At 37.1% G+C, this 19359-nt stretch overlaps 2 protein-coding genes across 4 annotated transcripts in view; one reads left to right on the top strand and one right to left on the bottom strand.

Moving 5' to 3' along the window:
- LOC103704936 (MLO-like protein 9) overlaps positions 1-7089 on the top strand; it is a 41859-nt gene extending 34770 nt beyond the window's left edge. For all 3 annotated transcript variants that reach the window (XM_026803799.2, XM_017842234.3, XM_026803800.2), the window contains exons 15-16: positions 1103-1163; positions 6401-7089. In XM_026803799.2, the coding sequence (XP_026659600.2) occupies positions 1103-1163; positions 6401-6811 (472 nt within the window). In that variant the 3' untranslated portion in view covers positions 6812-7089. The remainder of the gene's footprint in view (positions 1-1102; positions 1164-6400) is intronic.
- A 4067-nt stretch (positions 7090-11156) lies between these two features.
- LOC103704937 (phosphatidylinositol-glycan biosynthesis class F protein) lies at positions 11157-17474 on the bottom strand. Its single transcript, XM_008788462.4, has 8 exons — positions 17163-17474; positions 17029-17094; positions 16891-16933; positions 15133-15187; positions 14866-14914; positions 13256-13323; positions 12933-13041; positions 11157-11571 (listed from the first exon to the last, which is right to left on the bottom strand). Exons 1-8 carry the CDS (start codon positions 17307-17309, stop codon positions 11458-11460), a joined length of 651 nt encoding a protein of 216 aa, XP_008786684.2. The 5' UTR covers positions 17310-17474; the 3' UTR covers positions 11157-11457.
- Positions 17475-19359: the final 1885 nt, after the last annotated feature.

Genomic DNA, 19359 nt, shown 5'->3' with positions numbered 1-19359 from the left:
AAGGGGAAGGAAGCTTAGATTTTTTTATTGTGTGAGGTGGCCCCGAGAGCTGAACCAAAGCCGGCCATGCTATCAAGTTAACAATCAAAATGCAATCAGGTTACTTAAAATCAATAATGAATGATATTGAAGACTACCAAGATTCAAGATGATATACATGTATATGTTAAAAATTAACATCATCCCTCCCAATTTTTTCAATTAAACACTAACTTATTGTCAGATTTTTCAAGAAATTGAAAAAAGAGTGGGGATGGTTTACCTGTTAGAACGTTGTTTTAGCACAAAAAGTTGATGGTGATTGCTTGAAATCCAATCTTGCAAAAAAGAGGCACAGGAACTTGCTTCTCAGCAGCTTGTTCCCGCACTGAAATAGTAGGGAACGAGTTAAAATTCTATGTAAAAGCTCATCCTGAGTATCTGATCACGTCAAGTCCAGTTCAGGGGCAATACGGGCCTGATCTACCCCCCATTCACTCGTTTGGGTCTGTATTTCCAACACAGTGCTTGCATACCTAGCATTTCAATCCTTGCTATTTCCTAAACTATAGGCTAAGCCAAATTTTATTTAACTTTTATGAAATTGAAACATGTTGAGGGAGTAATCAGCATAGCACCATTCTGCCAATTCTTGATGTCTTTTTTATGAATGGGGTTGAAGCTAGTTTTAAGTTGAGAAGACCTTAGCTTGATGACAGTATAATAAATGGTTGGCCATTAAGTGGGCTTGAGATCTTTTAAATAGAGTTGCAAAATAGTCATTTGGGTATAACAAAAGAGAAAATAAATTGATGTTGTATCTTTCATTGCCTTTATAACAAAATATGGCCATTATGGGGATCGCATGAATTTCCTGTCCCACCTGATAAATATATTCCCATCTTCAATTTATTTCAACATTGAGTTTAAGTGTTTAACTATTTGCCTCTTAAAAATAGATTGTCAAATCAGCAATTACAGATGCTCTCTTTGATTAATGATATATTTTTTTTTTTCAGATTGACTGACAAATCAAAGTTCTCTATGATTAACGATATGATAAGGCTGATTAGCTAATGTTATGATTTACTGTCTGGTGACCGTTTCCATTAAATTTGCACAGGGTTGGAGTCCAATTTTTGTGCAGCTATATTACACTTCCACTTTATGCACTTGTATCTCAGGTAATTATCTTGTTTTCATTATTTATTAATACATCTTTTGTGGCCATAGATGTTGATAGAAGATTTAATTTTGTATGTTCTATTATCACCTGCATTGGTTCTAGGAAATTATCAATGCATTTTTTACTAATAGGATTTTGGCTCAAAATCATGCTGTTAGAATTATGCACTAATTTTAGACTTCCTAGTTCCTATTATATAATAGACTACTACATTCCCCTTCCGATCACCCATCTTCAGATCTTCAAATTGGAAATCAAGCTTTTCACAAGGAAGACGGATTGACCATTTCGAAGGAGCACAGGAAAGCTTGCAGTATTATAAATGTCAGGATGTTTAGATTGGATGGGGCCAAGTGCAAGATCTAAAAATAATTTAAATATGATGAGCATTGTGCTCAAATAATTTAGTCGACAACAGTGTGAATTTACTAAGTAAGTAAATTCACAAGCAAGCAATGATGCTACACAACGATGATACCAAGTAGCCATGGAGCATGATTTTTAATCATTAGCATAGCATAGAAATGTAGATGTGACACTACAACATTTAGGCTTTTACTGGCAAAAGTCTTAAAATTTCTACTAAAGAATTATTGCAATGGACTAGTGGCAAAAAAAAGGAAAGGAAAAAAAAAGATAATAGCCTCCCTTGCCACCATCACTAAAAGTTAAGCAGCAATATTTACATTTTGACTCAAAAAAATAGTTATCTCGGAAAAAATAAATGCCTTTATAAAATGTTTTTTTAATGGCCACATTTTTTGCTGCTATAGATCTACATATTTTGTAAAGGCAATTATTTTGCTGCTACATATACAAACTATTTTTAGAGGCAAATATTATTTGCTACTATAAAAGTCAGCACTAAAACCCTTTTTCTTCTTGTGGGATAGGACAAGCCATAGAAAGTTTGGTACATCCAGAGAAAGCTGCAAGCAGTATCTCCATTGACCAAATGGACTTTTAAGTGGTCACATAGAATTGTATCTTGGAAAGGCTGGTATGAAAGGAACTGACTGGTGAACTAGTAAAGTTCATGAGGAAAGCGGCGGGGAAAATAAACAAATAGATGAGTTTAAAATTGCATTATGAGACTGCAAGATGATAATGCTGATATTCTTGGCAATCAGTGTGAGTGACAAGCCATCCATGATAGTGAGCATGATTAGGGAGGTAGCAAGTAATGGAAAGTACTCCAAATGATGGAACTTGTTAGGACAACCACGAACAAAAGCTGACATGAAGAAAGCACATGGTGTCAAAGTTGTGAGAGCTCACAGCAGCAGAGAAAATGCTTCTGTTGTGGAAAAGTCTAATATTTGAAACAAGTTGTAAAGAAGTGCAGGTGGTTCCATTCAAAGGGATACCATGTTAAGGTAGGATTATAAAAAACTAAAATGTTTAACAAGAAAGAATGATGAAGAAAAACACCATCACTTTTCAAAATGTACCGAGTGGAGACCATTCTAAACAACTAAGCAAGAAGGTGCAAGTGGAAAAACAATTAACCTCAGTCAAGATCATCTAAATATATGGTTGAAATCAAGGGCTTAAGAAAATGAGTAAAAGCTAACTGAATAGGCAAGCAGATTTATAAGTGGAAAAAATGGAAGAGCGAATTTTTATTATCTCTTCGAATCTTCAAAGCATGAAACATAAAGATTACATCATGTAAGACAAGTATGCGAACCCAAATAATTTAACAGATTGGCTCAACCAACGTAATCCGGTACAAGGTAATAATGATTCAGATATAAGTGGGGGAAGGTTAATCCTGTGAAACAGGTGGTTGGATGAATAGAATCTTAAATGAAGAGCTTGGAAGTAATTGACACAACTTGATCAAATTATTTGACACAACCACGAATGATTGGGATCCCTATAACGTGTAGATAAATGAGATGCAGCATGAGTTCATTTCGAAGTTTGAGACCTCTTAACCCTCATAAAGACATAAAGGGAGTTAAAGATCTGCCCACTTTCCTGAGTTCGGTATCAGAGGAAATTGAATGATACTTGAAGGGACCATAGCTCAGTCCCTGGCTCCTCTATTGCAACCATGTGCTGATTTAGAGATCTAAAAGAAATATTTGCCAAAATCCATTCAGGTGGATAGAAAACTTGTACTGGCGGTCCGCTAAGACCTTCTGCAATTAGTCGATTGTTCTATGGAAAGTAGTGTGCTTCCTTTGATTCCTGATGGTTGCTCAGGATAAATTAAATCCTAAGGTGTGACTATCATAGTTGATTAAATCTAGATCCAATTAATAACAATCGAACTATTTCACGGTAAGCAAATTGACTGAAACAGGGCATAACTAGAAATGTAGCAAACCACCTATAAAATCTAATCACAAATTGCAGTCTTACATAAACATTAGACATTCAAATGTTGTAAAACAATATTATAGTAGACTGATTACGTTCATGATCCCGACATCTACGAGAGACATCAATACTCCACTAGATTTTAGATGCCGGTGTGTATGTTGTACTTTAAATATATCTAATTGATAGCATCGTTGTATGTTTTTGTATTTAACAATTTTTTTTACAAATATATTGCATGATCTACTTTAATTGCATTTTATGATATAATTATGGTCTATTTAGGGTCAAGAAGCATCATTTAAGATGTACCGGATGATAAAAACATCAAACTAGGATGTTGACCCTAATAAAAATATTAAAAGACATCAAGAAGCATCAAATTAGAGTTAAAATCATTCAAAAAACAAAAGAAAATTGATTACATTTCATTAAATGTTAAAAAAATTGAAAACACAAAAAAAATAGGCATGCCGGTCATCAAACCGGCCCACTATAGTGTATCATGTGTCGGTACGGTACCGAACTAGTGGCTGACCGGTACTGATGCTGGTATCGGTGCAGCCAACCTTGTGCTAGAGTACTATATAGTTGGTACTGCCTCAATCGCCAGATCCTAAAAATGCACTCAGAATTTGTTCTCTCTTTCCTTCAATAGCTTACTTGCTAATTAATGAGGAAGCTCTGAAAATAATAAGGGGAGTGAGCTACAAAACTCAATATGCAGCTTTACCATAACGAAATGAATTCAAGTTTTGATCGAAAATAAATGGGTTTTAGGACATAACATATAAATCAAATTCATTAGTGTGTTCGAGGAAGATTCAATGGAACAATCTTACAATGAAATGGAAAACCACAGTTTTCTAATTAAGGAATCAGACATCTTGAAAAGATCAGAACATGTAGAAAGAATTCCTCAATTATGCACATAAGCCACATTTTCTTAAAAGAAACTTACTTTTACTCTCGACGCCATATGAAGCGTCCTAGCTAGTGCCAATGAAGCCACATATATCCTATGGGTAAACTAGACGAGGCCATTTGAATCCTTGGGGTCCACATGTAAAACATAGCCAACAGTCTCCATAAATCATCATTGGTAATTCAAGTCAGGCTACATATACTACTTAGCCTAGGGTCCACATACATCCTCATTGAACATTTGACGAGACCAAATACAACAGGTAAATGTCCGCCTATTTCTTTCAGGTCTTGTGCATTTGCGGGAAAAGAAATAAAAGCATGTTTTCACTAAAGATTATTGATGTTGGATGTTGGTTTTCTTTGATCAAGTGACAAGCCGGTGTTGGTTTTCTTTGATCAAGTGACAAGCCGGTGTTTTAACTATAGTGAATAAACAAGCATTGGCAAAACCCTTCAAGCCCTATACTCAAGTAGGACAATAGTGATTCTAGAACTAACTTCTACTAGTCAAGTGTTAGAAGTAGTTAGGCAATTTAAATATTATGAGAATGCTATGGAGCATGGTTTACTATACTGGCCCGAACCTAGCGGTACGAGGCATACCGTACATACCGGTTCGGTATCAGTACTCGATACGAGTGGTGTACCGACACTCGGTATGTTAGAAAAACTCTGTATCGTACCATACACTGTGCTAGTGTAGCACCGGTATGGAGTTCAGTACCGAGACGGCAAACTTTGCTATGGAGCATAACTAGCAGCTATGCCTTGCTAGCAAAAGTTTTCTTCGAGAACTAGAATCCACCAGTGCCTTAAAAGATTACTTACCCCTCATTAGAGTTTGCCTATTTGCTCATTTTCATACCTCAAAATCCACATCATTGCTTTAGAATCTACCAAAGCTTGTACATAATCCACCAACCAATAGGGAACAAACAAGATTGCACTCAAATTAAATTTTATTCCCTTCATTATGATCAAAGCTAAGTATAAAAAGAGGGTTTATAGGATCCCGAGCCTGTATATTGATAGGGGTTCAAGGGTCCTCTAGGGTCTGTTGAGAAGTTGGAAAGCTTACAAAGTGAAGCATTCCATAAGCTAAAATTTGACTTAAGGTTGAATTTAATCAGACAGCAGCCTAACTACCAATAGTTACAATTGGAGGGCTGAATTGCTGCCATCAATATTCTATCAATTTCTCAAGGTGGTGGAGAGCTTCTAGAAGCCTTTGGGAGCCTTGAGAAGGGTTGGTCTTCAAATCCTAGGCGTAGGATCGAAGGTTAACAATATATACATTCGTAGATTAACAATATATACATACACATATCGCTACATACATATACACAAATACGTACATATAATTGAATCAAAATACTCTTTAACATGTAAAAGATTACACACGTTCAGACTCCAGTTATCCTCACAAAATCCCTTAGGTCTGCACAAAATCCTATAGATCCTCTGAGCAAACTCCTTATTTCGATCCAAACTTTCAACCTTCCATTTTAAATGCGTAACTGAAATTTCATCAGTATGTGTTGACAGACATTTTGAGGAGGCTCTCCTATCCATGCTTGGGGAGGGCCTTCCACGTGATTGGGCTGAATGATTTCAAACACACCGTTTTTTGATGATAGCATCAATAATTTGTAGAATGACTAATACCACAGTAAACAAATCATTTTTAAAACCATCCATTACTTAGATTTGAAGTTTAATCTGTTGTATTACTACCATGGAACTTTTCTCCTTTTGATGTGGTCCCACATGAGAGGTCGACCTTTGAGCATAATCCTTTAAAACCTAATTATTGTCATGTATTTTGTCAAGCATGACATATGTGCGCTAGTAGAAATATTAGTTCACCACTGACTGATATTAGTGTAGAAACGAGCCTATATGACACGAAAGAATTTCAATTTTGCTTCATAAGCAATGTAGTTCAATGCTTAATTGATCATGTCGCGCCTTCTTTTTCAGATGGGATCGCACATGAAGAAGTCCATATTCCATGAGCAGACAGCCAAGGCCCTCAGGAAATGGCACCAAGAAGTGAAGAAAAAGCACAGCAGAGGATCGTCGCTTTCTTCTCCAAGGACCCCAGGTACAAGCCCACGGTCAAGTCCAAATGCATCTCCACTTCACCAACTCTACCGCTGCAAGAGTATAGGACACACAACCCTTTCTCCGAGAAGATCCTTCTCAGACCCAGAGTATTCAGATACAGACTTTGAGGTGTCACCCTCGTCGACAACCAGTTTGATCCCCTCCACCAAGCCAAATAGCCAAGAGGCTGTACCAGCCAGACAACACATACATCCGGAAGAACAACGCCGTGAAGAGGACTTCTCATTTGTGAAGGTGTCTGATCAAACCCAAAAAAATCCATGATGCCACCTTCCATCTCATTCTCATGATATCATATAGCTGCCTCAGTTCATTTCATGTGTTTTAATATCAACAGTCTGGTTTAAAAGAAAAATGTAAAGTGGATATCACTTGATCCAGTACAAAAACTAGAAGAAAAGAACCCTGTAACATGAATGAGTAGGAGTAATGCCCTGACCTATGTACCAGAGGCCATATGGCAAAATGTGTATTATGTAAACCATGACAAAAGGGTGATTTGTTAATGAAATAAAAAATCAAAGCCAGTAACTTGAAATTAAGATCTTTGCATCATTTAAAATTGTATTAGATTATCTGTTCTACTATATAATGCCAACTCCACACCCCCCCCCCCCCCCCCCCTCCCCCCGGCACAAACCCTTCTCCTAGATTCTATCCACATGTTACTCCTTTCTCCATGTAACTATTAACCACCAAATCAGAGATTCATGACCTTTTAGCATTTATTATTTTTTACATAGATTTTATTTTAACATATAATTTTGATTAAAAATAAGTTAATATGTGCATTGTGCATGCCACATTCTGATCCTAATGAATCTATAGCAGCTGGTGTTTGTGCATGTCAGTTAAATTCATAAATACTAAATGCCAGCTTCCTCCAATGATCCTTTAAAATAAAAATTGTTTCACACTGGAGATAGAGTTTCTAACATGGGTAATCTAACTGGTGTTCCAGCTCTCCGGGTAGTGTCTTTTAGATGTCTCCACTTGGACTAGAGAGGACTCATCTTTCAATTACAGGCGTCAATGATTGGCACGACGGCCATGATTGAAAAAAGCCTATCAGCATGTTGCCCCGTTATGGTTAGACCCCTCCAATCGCAACCATCGTACCAATCATGAATGACCGTAACCAGAAGATAGGCCCTCCATGATGCAGAAATATGGATGCCGTGATTGAGGAACTTAACTCTCAGTTTTGCTCATGGATGTGAGAGAATCCGAAATTTCTTTAAGGGGTCTACATATGTTTTATTTAATTATAATTATTTTTTAAAGATGTATTAGAATTGTTGTCCAGCTATGCAGCTCAAGCTAAATGCAGCGGAATTAAAAGCTTGATAAATAAATATAAACTTCAGTAGCAAACAAATAAGTAAATGTGTTGAAGATAAATGCAAACAAAACAAACAATGCAATTTCAAGAAATTTATAGTGGTTCGGTTTCAACCCTGCACATACGTCCACTTTCTAAAACTTTCTTCTTGAAAATTTTACTATAATCTTTTTGAGATTACAATCCGATTATTTTACACGGGCTCACAACAACCTAGTTAATTTTTTTAGGCAATTAACCAAAAATTACACCAATTGTTTTACTCGGGCTCACAATCAACCTAGTTGATTTTTTCAGGTAATCAACCAAAATATACACTAATTGTTTTACTCGGGATCACAATTAATCCAGTTGATTTTTTCAGAAAATCAACGAAAACCTTCGCAATTCAGTTCAAGATTTGAATCGACTTTTTTTCGAGTTTCAATTTTCGAAACTTGTTACAATAAAGTATAAAAAGAATTAAGTGCAGGCTCAATAAAGTATAGCTCTTAAATAATAAATACAAAACTGATAAATGAAGCTTGACTCCATTTGTTGGCTTGATTGAAATTGAATGTGCTTCACCAACTTTTGGCTATAGAAGATGTGATCGTTCGTAAATGCTCTTAAAAAATATTCTCTTTAAAGGCCTCTTCTTTTTCTTTCTCTTTCTTGCTTTTATAAATTTTTCTTTGTAGTGCTTGAGCTCCCTTTTTTCTTTAGTGTTCTTATGTATTTATACCCTTTGAAAGAGGTTGGAACACACTCATAGCCGTTTGACAGATAATAGAGTCGTTGTGAGGTCAAAAACAGTCATTCTAACTCACAGAAAAACTAGATATTATTATTGTCAGGCGCATAGGGTCAACTCGATATCTTTAGGGGTCGACTCATGATCTTCAGAAGTCAAGTCAAGCTTGCTTCTATTTCAGTTGCACTGTCCTTCTTCTGTGTACATTGTGGAGTCGGCTCTTTCAGATCAAGGGTCTGACTGTCTAGTGACAAGAGTCGACTCATTACTTTTGGGGTTGACTTTTTAACGGACTAAGTTTCATTGCTTTTTGTCTTCTTACTGTGGCCGTTTAGGGGTTGACTCATCGTTTTCTAGAGTCGACTATTGTTTATCTAGAGTTGGCTCGTGATTTCCATGGATCGACTTGCCAATACGATGAAGTTTTCAGCTTTCTGTCTGTCTTTAAGACTCTTCTGGGTCGACTTGTGATCTGTTGGAATTAGCTCGTGAAAGCGTATTAGTCAACGATAATATGATAAGGTCGACTCATTGCAAACTTGGAGTCGACTCTTGAGGTAGCTCCGAATGAGATTCTTTGTCTTTGCATGTTGGCTTCTAAGGAACGATTTCATGGCCATTTTGGAGTAGTTGTTCTTAATGTAAAACTTCAGATAGATGATCTTCATTTGGGAGTAACTGAAGGCTTTCTAAAATAAAGCAATCAAACTTAAGTAATAGATTAGTCAACTTTTTACTCAATTGTTTTATACCATCAAAATTAACCCTTTAGGGTCAATAAGAATGTTCAGGGTTAACATCTTCCGTGGCTCAATCACAGAATCTCCTTCATATGAAACCATTCAGCTATAGCATTATTTGCATGCCTCGGATATGTAAAATTTGAAAGCTTCCATGCTTCAAATCACTGGATTTAGAATTTAATATATTTGATTTACATGTGACCATGCACAAAATCTGGATGGACTCCTCTGAGGAAGATACCGTCCTTGATGATGTGAACATAATTTATTTGAATGAAATCTGGTGGCATAAAAGAAAGCCATTTAAGCAATCTGTTTGTTTATTATTTGGGATCTAATCACTTAAATCACTCCCTGCAAAAAATGGTTGTGTTCAGTAAAATAAGTATACCTTAGATTGGTGTCATATAGTACTGTTTTTAATACCGGATTTGTCTTGATAATGTGAAGAATGGGGTATCATGCGATATGGTGATTTGACTACCCGAGGAGAAACTAATAATAACAACAGACTCATGAAATGTGACTGCCGTAATTTAATTATCGATTAATCAAACAAAAGTTTCAGATGATCCAACTTGAACCTTTAATGGCTCAGCAGAGGAGTATGGGGGGGGGGGGGGGGGGGAGGAATCAATTCCATCTTAATTAACTGCATTAACTGCCCACTTAGAAGTACTAATTCATCAAGTTATGTAGCAGAAACATGGGGAAAAAAAATATAACAAGACGACCTGACGTTTGCCAATCAAATCCTTTTTCTTCTCCCCTTTTCTTGACAATGTTTGTTGACAATTTGGGTGATAACATATCCCAAGACTCCCAAAACCCTCACAAAGACAAATTTAAATCACAAGTCCCAAGCACACCTATTAAGGGACTTCATCAATAGACTAGCTGGCAGCTTGAATTCATTGAATCCTCAAGATATCCATGAATGCAAGACATCAAGCACCTTCATTCAAAGTTACTGAACCCATTTTAAAGTTTCATGTTGACAGGAAACCAGTTGGCTACACAAGTCCTTGGACAGGCCATTGCTATGTTTCTACATTTGTCTTTCAAAGATATGCCGCCCTCATTACTTCCCTTTACACAAATTATTTTATCCTGAAAGACATCACCATGCCCCTTAAAATCTGGAGCTTTTGGGTTGTTTCCTAAAAGCTTAACGCATGCAAAATTGTCCTTGAAGCAAAAGAACCATCAGAAACAGGCAACTTTAGTAGCCAGACTTGCAATCAATTTATGTTTCGCCTAACATATACTGTTGGCTAATTCTCTAATAATTTCAGCTTCTGGGGTCAACTATCTAACTACTATGATGGTATCAAAGCTCAGGTTACCAAAGATCATGAATTAAAACCCCTCCTAGATTTGATTATTTATTTACTTAACCTGGTCTATTTGTCATCTTGCTCCTTTGAAACTCCATATGCATGATCCCAACTGTACATGAGAGAGATGTTATGCCTAACATATATCATTAACTCATTCCCTGATAGCTTAAACCTTTTTTAACAACTTTTCATATAATCAAACACACAACAGTTTCACCTCTTCTCGCATGAACAATTTCAGAATGCATGGGGCCATTTTCCTCTTCAAATAATTGTAATTTTGACAAGAGACTAGTTGCAAGAGATGGGAGTCTTCTCTTTTGGCCAGAATGGGTTGGTAGGCTGGCAAAACCTTATGGTTATGGTTATCATCAACCTGCAGTCCCAAAATTTATCAGCTATGGTTATTATTATACATTTAATGATCAGAAGGAAAGGTTAGAAGGCACAATTGTGAGTTATGATTTATTTTCCTTTGCCAAAAAAAGGCAGTAACAAGTTATATACCATCAGCTCATCAGAAATGGAGAATCATGTAGATAAATTCTAGAAGAAAAAATAATGGACTCACTTAAGAGAGGACAATCAAGTGATTTTAAGTTAAAATCAAAACTGATCGACGCCGCATGGCTAAACCCTTACGTAATGGCACATGGATTAACAGCATATACATCCTGACATTAAAAAGCTGGCGATGGTTACAAGAGATCAAGGCCATCAACTCCAAAATAAGTCCCTTTGTGATCTGGTAGTTAGTCAACTTTGACAGGATCCTGTCTTCTGAGAATTAGTATGAACACCGAGGAAGCCAACATCCCGACCAAATATCCAGCAACAGAACCATAGGTGACGCAAATAGGCCATTCCTACATACATAATAAATTTCATATTAGAACCTAACAAAACAAAAAGAAAATACTACACCATCAAGATTTCAAGATTGAAAAGAAAAAGAAAAAGCTTTGTTGGATAAGTAGGTGGTGAAACTGGGAGACATGCTCCATGGTTTTCCATGGCCGCCTCATAATTAGGAGCCATTAGAAATTATAGAGAGCTCCCTTGAACAATACAGGAGATTGCCAGGTTTTAGATCATCAATACGTGATGTAAAAAGTTTAAAGCAATGTTCTGGTGGCACCAAAATAATTAGAAGGTGTTAATTTCTATGCTGTATGGATGTAGATTGCTTAAACTATTTCCAACAAATGCTCTAGATATATGATAATCTCAAAATGTCACCAGAAAGAGGACCACATTCCTGCAACTCCAAAGCAGGGTGAGAGGCAATACAGTAAATTCTTTTCCAAGGGCCATCACTAGTACCCTCTTACTCAAATTTTTATATTTCGTACAATGAGAATTGTTATCAGACATAATATCTGAGGAACCAAAAAAGAAAATTGAGACTGATCGTGAATTACGTGGGCTTCAGTAGACAAAATCTAATTTCCTACAAGACAATGTCTTATGCTAGAGTTTGCTCAAAAAAGATATACTAGAGTTTGCTAGAGTTTAGCAAGAGCTAGACTGGGCTACACTCGAGTGGATCTTCACTCAGATCTGGTCAGCTCTACATTGGATGATAAGAGTGCCACATTGATAATCCGAGCCATTGGATATGATCTACTCTTTTTAAATTACTTACAAACCAAAATCATATAGTTTGGCAACGCTTAGCCTATACATCAAATGGTCCAAAAGTTTAAATAACACTTCTTTTTTTTTGATCACTTGATGCATAGGCTAGGGATCTCCAAATTCCACGATTTTTTTGTATATAAGCAGTTTAGAGTAGTAGATCATATCCAACGGCTCACATCATCAATATGGAACCCTTATTGTCCAATATAGACATTACCAGATTTGAGTGGAGATCCACTTGAATGTGGCCAAATCCAGCTCTGCTAGGCAATACTAAAGATAATATCAGGCAATGGATGTGGGACAAACGAGTATCCTAATTATGCCTTTAAATTAAAAACAACCATAAGACCATTACATCTGGATCTCCAAGTGATAGTTGAAAATTTAGTTTCATCTACTTTTCTCCTATATCTCCATTAACGTCCAGCAAAATCCAAGATAAATTTAGACAGCAGTGATCTTAAATGGTGAGACACATTAGGTTGGCATCTACAAGGTAGCAAAAGCCTACAGGAGAGATCAAATATATAACATTCAATTTATAACCTCTTCAGACAAGAACTAATAACAAAAGAACTATTACCTGCCATGGCCTTTCCCAATCAAGTGGCATCGGCCAAGCACCAAGCCATGCACCGATAACAGCTCCATGTGCTGGTAAAGAAATCATATAGTCCACACCTTCCATTGGCCTGTAAAAGACAATATACTTCATAATGCAAAAAGCATATTGGACACTACCAATTTGTAAACAAATGCAACATACTAAAACAAACTAAGAGGAATAGCAAGCAACAAACTAGTGATGAACAACAATTTAGAACTAAAGCAAAAGGCTTAGTAGCTTCACATAATTAGCAACCTGTGAATGTGAATTGGCACATAGAGAAGCATGGGAATACCTACTTGGAATGAGCTAGAATACGTTGCCAATCCATCCTCGATTTGCCAAAAACACAAGATGCAGGAACAAACTGCCAGGAAACCAACAGCATTGTCACTAGCGATTTGATTGAATCTGCACACTTGTCTCATGTCTATATAAATGCTTGTAGAGTATGAATCTTTCTCCGCAGCAGAAATTAGCAACATTTTTAATAAAAACAGGGAACACAGCTAAAGTTCGTCAAGTACATCTTCTTAACTAGGTTAATTAATTAACCCAAATTCAGCTAAGTTATATTTCTTTCTCAAAATACCCAAGTCATGAGTTGCTGATTTTTCCCTCCATTCTCAAACTAATTTACTTCAAGGTGGTAGATCTGCATTTTATTAGGTAGTATCTAAATTCAATAATATTGGTTTGATCTGATTCTGTAGAGATGAAAATGAATGTATCAGTCATGCCATAATGTAATGCCCATTAGTATTTTGGTGGCCGAGGCCTGCTGGTCTTCTCCTTTTTTAACTTGAAAGGAGGACCACTAATCGTCTGGTCAAGTCCGTGGTCTTTGCCCATTTAAGCAATCAAGGTCTACGTTACCCGGACCATTCAATTGAGCCTAAAATATCCACACCCGACACTTAAACATAGGCACTGGTATGACACTAGGATATGGATACATAATAAGAAATTCTTAGATATTGAAAGGCTCTCAGGCTTAGACATGTAGCCACACCTGACACAGATTCAAGTCCATGTAACATAGATGATGGCCACTATTTTGTCAGTAACAAACTTTCATTTAGATGTCCTCCCTTTAAAGCTAATCTAGTCATCACCATGGCTATGTACCGATTTTTTGGGTCGCTACAAAGATGACAAAACAGAATCCAAAATTTCTCATATTTACTATCTATAATCAGGCCTACAACTAAAAGCACTGCTGCTTTAACAGATAAATAGACCATCATCATCATTAAGAAGAGAATGAGGACTAGATGAGTGAAATTAATGTCCAATTCAAGTGAAAGGCATTTTTCTAGCAATGCCTTAGAAAGGTTCCTAAAATTGAAGGATAGGGGTTCAAAGTTCCATTTTGCTTGGAGCAAAATTGGATGTTGAAGCTAGAATTGATGGATCAGATGCTGGCTGACTTAAGAACTGACTTTTGACATAAGATAAGATGACCAAGGTGGAAAAGTGTTAGCAAAATGGTATTTCTTCGAATTTTCATCATTCTTTGGATCTGGAATGTTTTTTCCTAAGGAAAATGAGATCTGTTTAAAAAAGATTCGGTGGGAGCAAAGCGTTCGATCAAGAAAGCTGATATAAAGGATAAAAGTGAGCTAAAAATAATGAAAATAAAGCAAAGTATGAGCTTTCTAGATTGATTATGATAATGACAGGGTGGGAAGCCATAAGGATCAGATAAAATAATTAAGAAAAGTAAAACAAAATGGCTAGGATAGGTATTCTGTGATGCTTAAAACAAGAATACATAAGTTGGTAAAACGAATCATCTGCATAATAGCAAACCAAACTAGAATCTATCTATGCAGGTTTTGCATTATCATTTATATTTTGCTAAACTAACCCGGAGGTAGTTATAAACAACAAACAATGAGTTACTTACAGTGAATAATGACATGAGAAATGACCAGTAGATTGTCTTTGTCAAATATCTGCATCCGACAAAAAAATATGAAAGCCTTAATAGTGATGAATAATTTATCTATTTTAAATTTATCCATAACACATTCAAGAAATAGTTTTCAACTCAATGCTCAGAAAAGGGGCTTTAAATTGAGTGTATTTTGTCATATGCCACCAATGCTTATAATAATTAAAATTTGAAACATAATATTAGGGGAAAAAACTGACAGCATTGGTCTATACTTACTTAATGCCAATAGGTGCACCCAAAACAATTGCCCCAAAAGCATTTATTGAAGCCCCTAAAAGGTAAAAGCCACATTAAATTATACCAAATCCTCAAGTAATATCATGTATAGAATAAGAGAAAATAGAGACTACCAGCGTAGGGAGAAAACAAAGTTGAATGGTCAGAACTATCATGAATAATATAAGAGAGGACAAAGGATGTTATTGAATATATTAAATATTAGAGAGTATACACGCAAAAAAACCTATATTAAACTCTAAGTAAATGCAGGTTTAATAAGGTTTAAAGTCAACAAATACGTTACTCTTCTCTCAAGATAAGAGAATCCTAACTTCCATAGAAACACTTGGAAGGGACTAATAAAATTGTTACTCCAATTTAATAAAACCTCATTATGTGCTTGAAGTTGATAGCCTCAAAAAAAGATTCTTCATCATGGCTGAGTTCTTTCATAGATCAGAACCTCCAAATGTTACCTCAAAACTTCAGAGTTATCACTTTATCACCATGACATCATTTAAGTGACCTTGGAATTCTATTATTGCTAACATAGAGCATTTAGTAGATAAAAGAATGATAGTAAATTTTCATCAATTGCATCAACCTAACATTGTATATGTAGACATTCAATATAGCTTGCATAGTTTAGCCCTTGTTTAATTACTTATATAGCTAATTTCACATTGTGAAATTGAAGTAGTCCCCTGACTGGAAATGTTGATTTTAGAAAATTACAAAAAAAGCATAGAGAGACAAATGTAGAATTTATTAGGAGCAACAAATATTATCAAGAGTATAAACCTTGGTCACTAAGATGCAAGTTAGTTGTATTGCTTATGTTGTTCTTCTTTTTCAGAGCATTGCACAACTATTCTGAATTAAGATTGGTACAACCGATGACCTTTATATATCATGAATAAAACATTTTACAAAGATCCATACCTGGAAATACCTCCTTTGTTGGGTTCAAGAACGGAAAAAAAAAAGATGGGATTGATGACTAGAGCAATGAACGAACGAACAAGTTCATGAATAGCTCGGGCCTCAATAAGCAACTCCTTAACAATATAAAATTTGAAACACATGCCAAATTCAAGCCACATCAGTGTCACCTATACCCCAGCGGAACCCAAAAAGCCATTGGCAAACAAATATAAGAAGAAGCTCATGCTCAGCTCAAGAGTAGCTCATGCTCAACTGGCTCACAAAGTGAGTTCAAATATATGGTGAGCTCGACTTATAACCATATAACACACAAGTTAACATCTGCTGCTAAGTGGTTTCCTAATCTACAGCCATTGGACCTTGCTGGCGATAATTTTCCTATAAAAAGTAAATTTTGATAGCTGACAAGCAGCACTTAACAATCAAAACTTAAAATTTGACAATGAGGTAATTGACTTGAGATACATCACACTATCTACAGCTTTTTTACCCAAAAACCTATCGTGCAAACTTCAGCAGACACCAAACCAAACACTAATATTATACAACTTGGTTTTAGGATCTTTCTTTGCCTTCAATTTTCTGTACAGAGACCATGGAAAGCATTCCTGCCATCTATAATTCTCTACAGAGTATCTAAACAAGATCGTGGCATAATTCGAGAATGATTTGCCAAAAGAAGATTGGTTAATGAAGCACTTGTGGTGTCATCTACCTTACCCCAAACCAACGCAGCAGAAACAATTTCCAAATATCTCCTAAAATTACAAATTTAAAAATCACGGAAAGCCCCAAAAAATCAAATCTTACCAATGGGAAGCCCGAGCAATCCTCGCCCAACAGCCTTCAAATACTGCCAAAGACTCTCATCTTCAGATCATAAACTAACAGAAAAAACAGGACCGAAATTGAATTTGGAGCAACAATACAAACAGATGGCAAGGTTACCGAGCAACTGTCAGGGTCACGACGAATCCAACTGTAGATTCCGATAACGACCGGCCCTTCGAAGACCTGCAGTGGAGAATAATGAGGACGGGAAGGGATTCGAAATATAGGAAGGAGGCGGAGTTCGATTTGACCAGGAGAAGGCGGAGGGTTTGGGCAGGGTCGGAGATGAGGTTGAGAGCGTAGACATCTCGGGCGAGGCAGTAGCCGGCCGCCAAGGCCGCGGCGCACAGAAAATGCAGCGCAAAGGCCTTGGAAGCGCTTATCTGAATTTTCCCCATCCTCGTGACCCTCCTCGTGCCGTCGATCTCCTCGCCTCTGAGTTCAACTCGTTTCCGTCCTCGTGCGGTCGCCGCCGGCCGATCTCTCCGACTAGGACGGCATCAAGTCCCTCCTCGACCAGGCCGAGTCCTCCTTTTGCTGCTGTAGTTTATGGGCCCGGAAGAGTCAAGGCTTCTTTAGCCCAAAACAAGAAAAAGAAAAAAAAGAAAAAAAAGAGTCAAGGCTCAGGCACGGGTGGCAACCAGGTTGGATGGTGCCGTATCGGATTACATGCGTAACAGATCGAAAATTTATTAATTTAAATTTAATTTATTTAAGAAATAAATTAAAATTTTTAATTTAAATTTAAATTATTTATTAAATTTAAATCAACTCATATAATTTATTATTAAATAAGTAAAGCCAGGTTAAATGGATTAAATAGATTAGATGAGTTTTTAATAGATTAAATAGATTTAAATAAGTTTAACTGGTCAAGCAAGTTAGATTAAACAGATCAAAAATTGGTTAAGCAGATTTTAAATAGGTTGAATGGGTCGGGTCATGATAGAGGGAAAAATGAATCGTCCAGCCCACAACTAAAAGGCCGTCCTGTTTCGACCCAATAAACATCAACGATGAATGATTGAATCTTCACTTCGGTCCAGGGCCAGCTCGTCCTCGGAACTCTTCCTAAAGCTCTACTAACTTCAGATATTCGCCAACTTCCTCGACCAAGTTCGGGGTGCCTCCAGACAAACGTCAACCCGTCCCGACCAAATTTGAGATGCCAACCCCAGCGATACACAGCATACACTCCGACCCTCGAGCTTGGAGCACTCCCTCGAGTATACCTCGGAACTTGGATAATCGAACTACTCCCAGTCTCCACCAAGCCGACCTCGCCGAATGCATGACGCGACTACTTAATGAGCTCGGCCTCGTCAACGACCACATCCTTGTGTGGGCCTACGCCCACCTACATGGTCGTACTCTACCACACTGCCGTGTCATGTCTCCGTAACCGGCCAACAGCAGTCAAACGACACCTTGGCTACTCCGGCCATACCCTGCTATGACTGTCAACGCCCTACCATTCTTAAGAATGGGTTGTACCGCACGTCACCAGCCTACCTGAGCTGCACGCCATCCGGTTCAGAGCCATACCCCCCTCATGATGGGGACTGATAGTACCTCCGTCACCTGGGCCACTCCACCGACGCTATAAATAGCTCGGTCAGGTAATTTCTAAGGGACCTTTGGTTGGACCAAATTTACTCACTCTAACTTGATCGTCAAAGGGTTCTCACCGGGAATACCGGTGAGGCTTTGTGCAGGACCACAGTTGTCGCGCAAGAGGTGGCTCCCGTCTTCCCCTTTCAGCACTGGCAGCTCCTTTGGCTCCACCGGCATGGTCACTCTCGGGCCAGATTTGAACCATAAGAGGTCATAATCCGGCCCAATTATTAAATGAGTCAAAACAGATTAAATGGATCAAAGATTTAAACTGGAATCTAACCTATTTAATAAATTAGTTTGGATAAATTGACCTATTCAAATCCGTTTATGTCAAAATCCAAATCTGCTTAAAGCGGATTGTTTGTGGATCAGATGGATAGATCAGATCATAAATTGCGACTCTTACTTCAAAGTGGTTCTCGAACGCATTTTTTTTATTATTTTAATTTTTGACTGTACAATATCTATCTATCTATATAATAGAAAGCTAGATCTCTCCCCAAAATCCGAAAAAAAAAAAAACCTGAAAAAAAAGGGAAAATGCACAATTTAGACACCTTAAAATGAAGGAAAACTTCACCTTCTCCCGCTTTTGCACTCGCCCTCCCTCGCTCTCGGGAAGTGGCGTGGTTGTAGTAATCTCAAAGAACTTATTGGATGAGGAAGACAATCCACTCAGCAAGAAACCAAAGAATGCTGCCCTTCTGCATCAGCAATTAGAACATTTTTCCAACATTTTTGTTTTGAATATCCGTAATATTATGCCATGAGAGATGATATAGTTTTATGGAGATCTTGAATCATGCTAATCTATTAAACTACTCGCCTTTT

The sequence above is a fragment of the Phoenix dactylifera genome, unplaced genomic scaffold (genome assembly GCF_009389715.1).
Source record: "Phoenix dactylifera cultivar Barhee BC4 unplaced genomic scaffold, palm_55x_up_171113_PBpolish2nd_filt_p 000097F, whole genome shotgun sequence".
Classification (NCBI taxonomy): Eukaryota; Viridiplantae; Streptophyta; class Magnoliopsida; order Arecales; family Arecaceae; genus Phoenix; species Phoenix dactylifera.
Note: the sequence above shows the minus strand (reverse complement) of the source record. Positions and strands in the feature narration are given on the sequence as shown.

Excerpts from the sequence above, each read along its gene's own strand:
- LOC103704937 (XM_008788462.4), bottom strand. The coding sequence starts at position 17,309 with ATGGGGAAAATTCAGATAAGCGCTTCCAAGGCCTTTGCGCTGCATTTT. Across the intron at positions 14,915-15,132 it reads GGTGCACCTATTGGCATTAA|ATATTTGACAAAGACAATCT; the intron begins GTAAGTATAGAC and ends TGTCGGATGCAG. Across the intron at positions 13,324-14,865 it reads TTCTCATGTCATTATTCACT|TTTGTTCCTGCATCTTGTGT; the intron begins GTAAGTAACTCA and ends GTTTCCTGGCAG.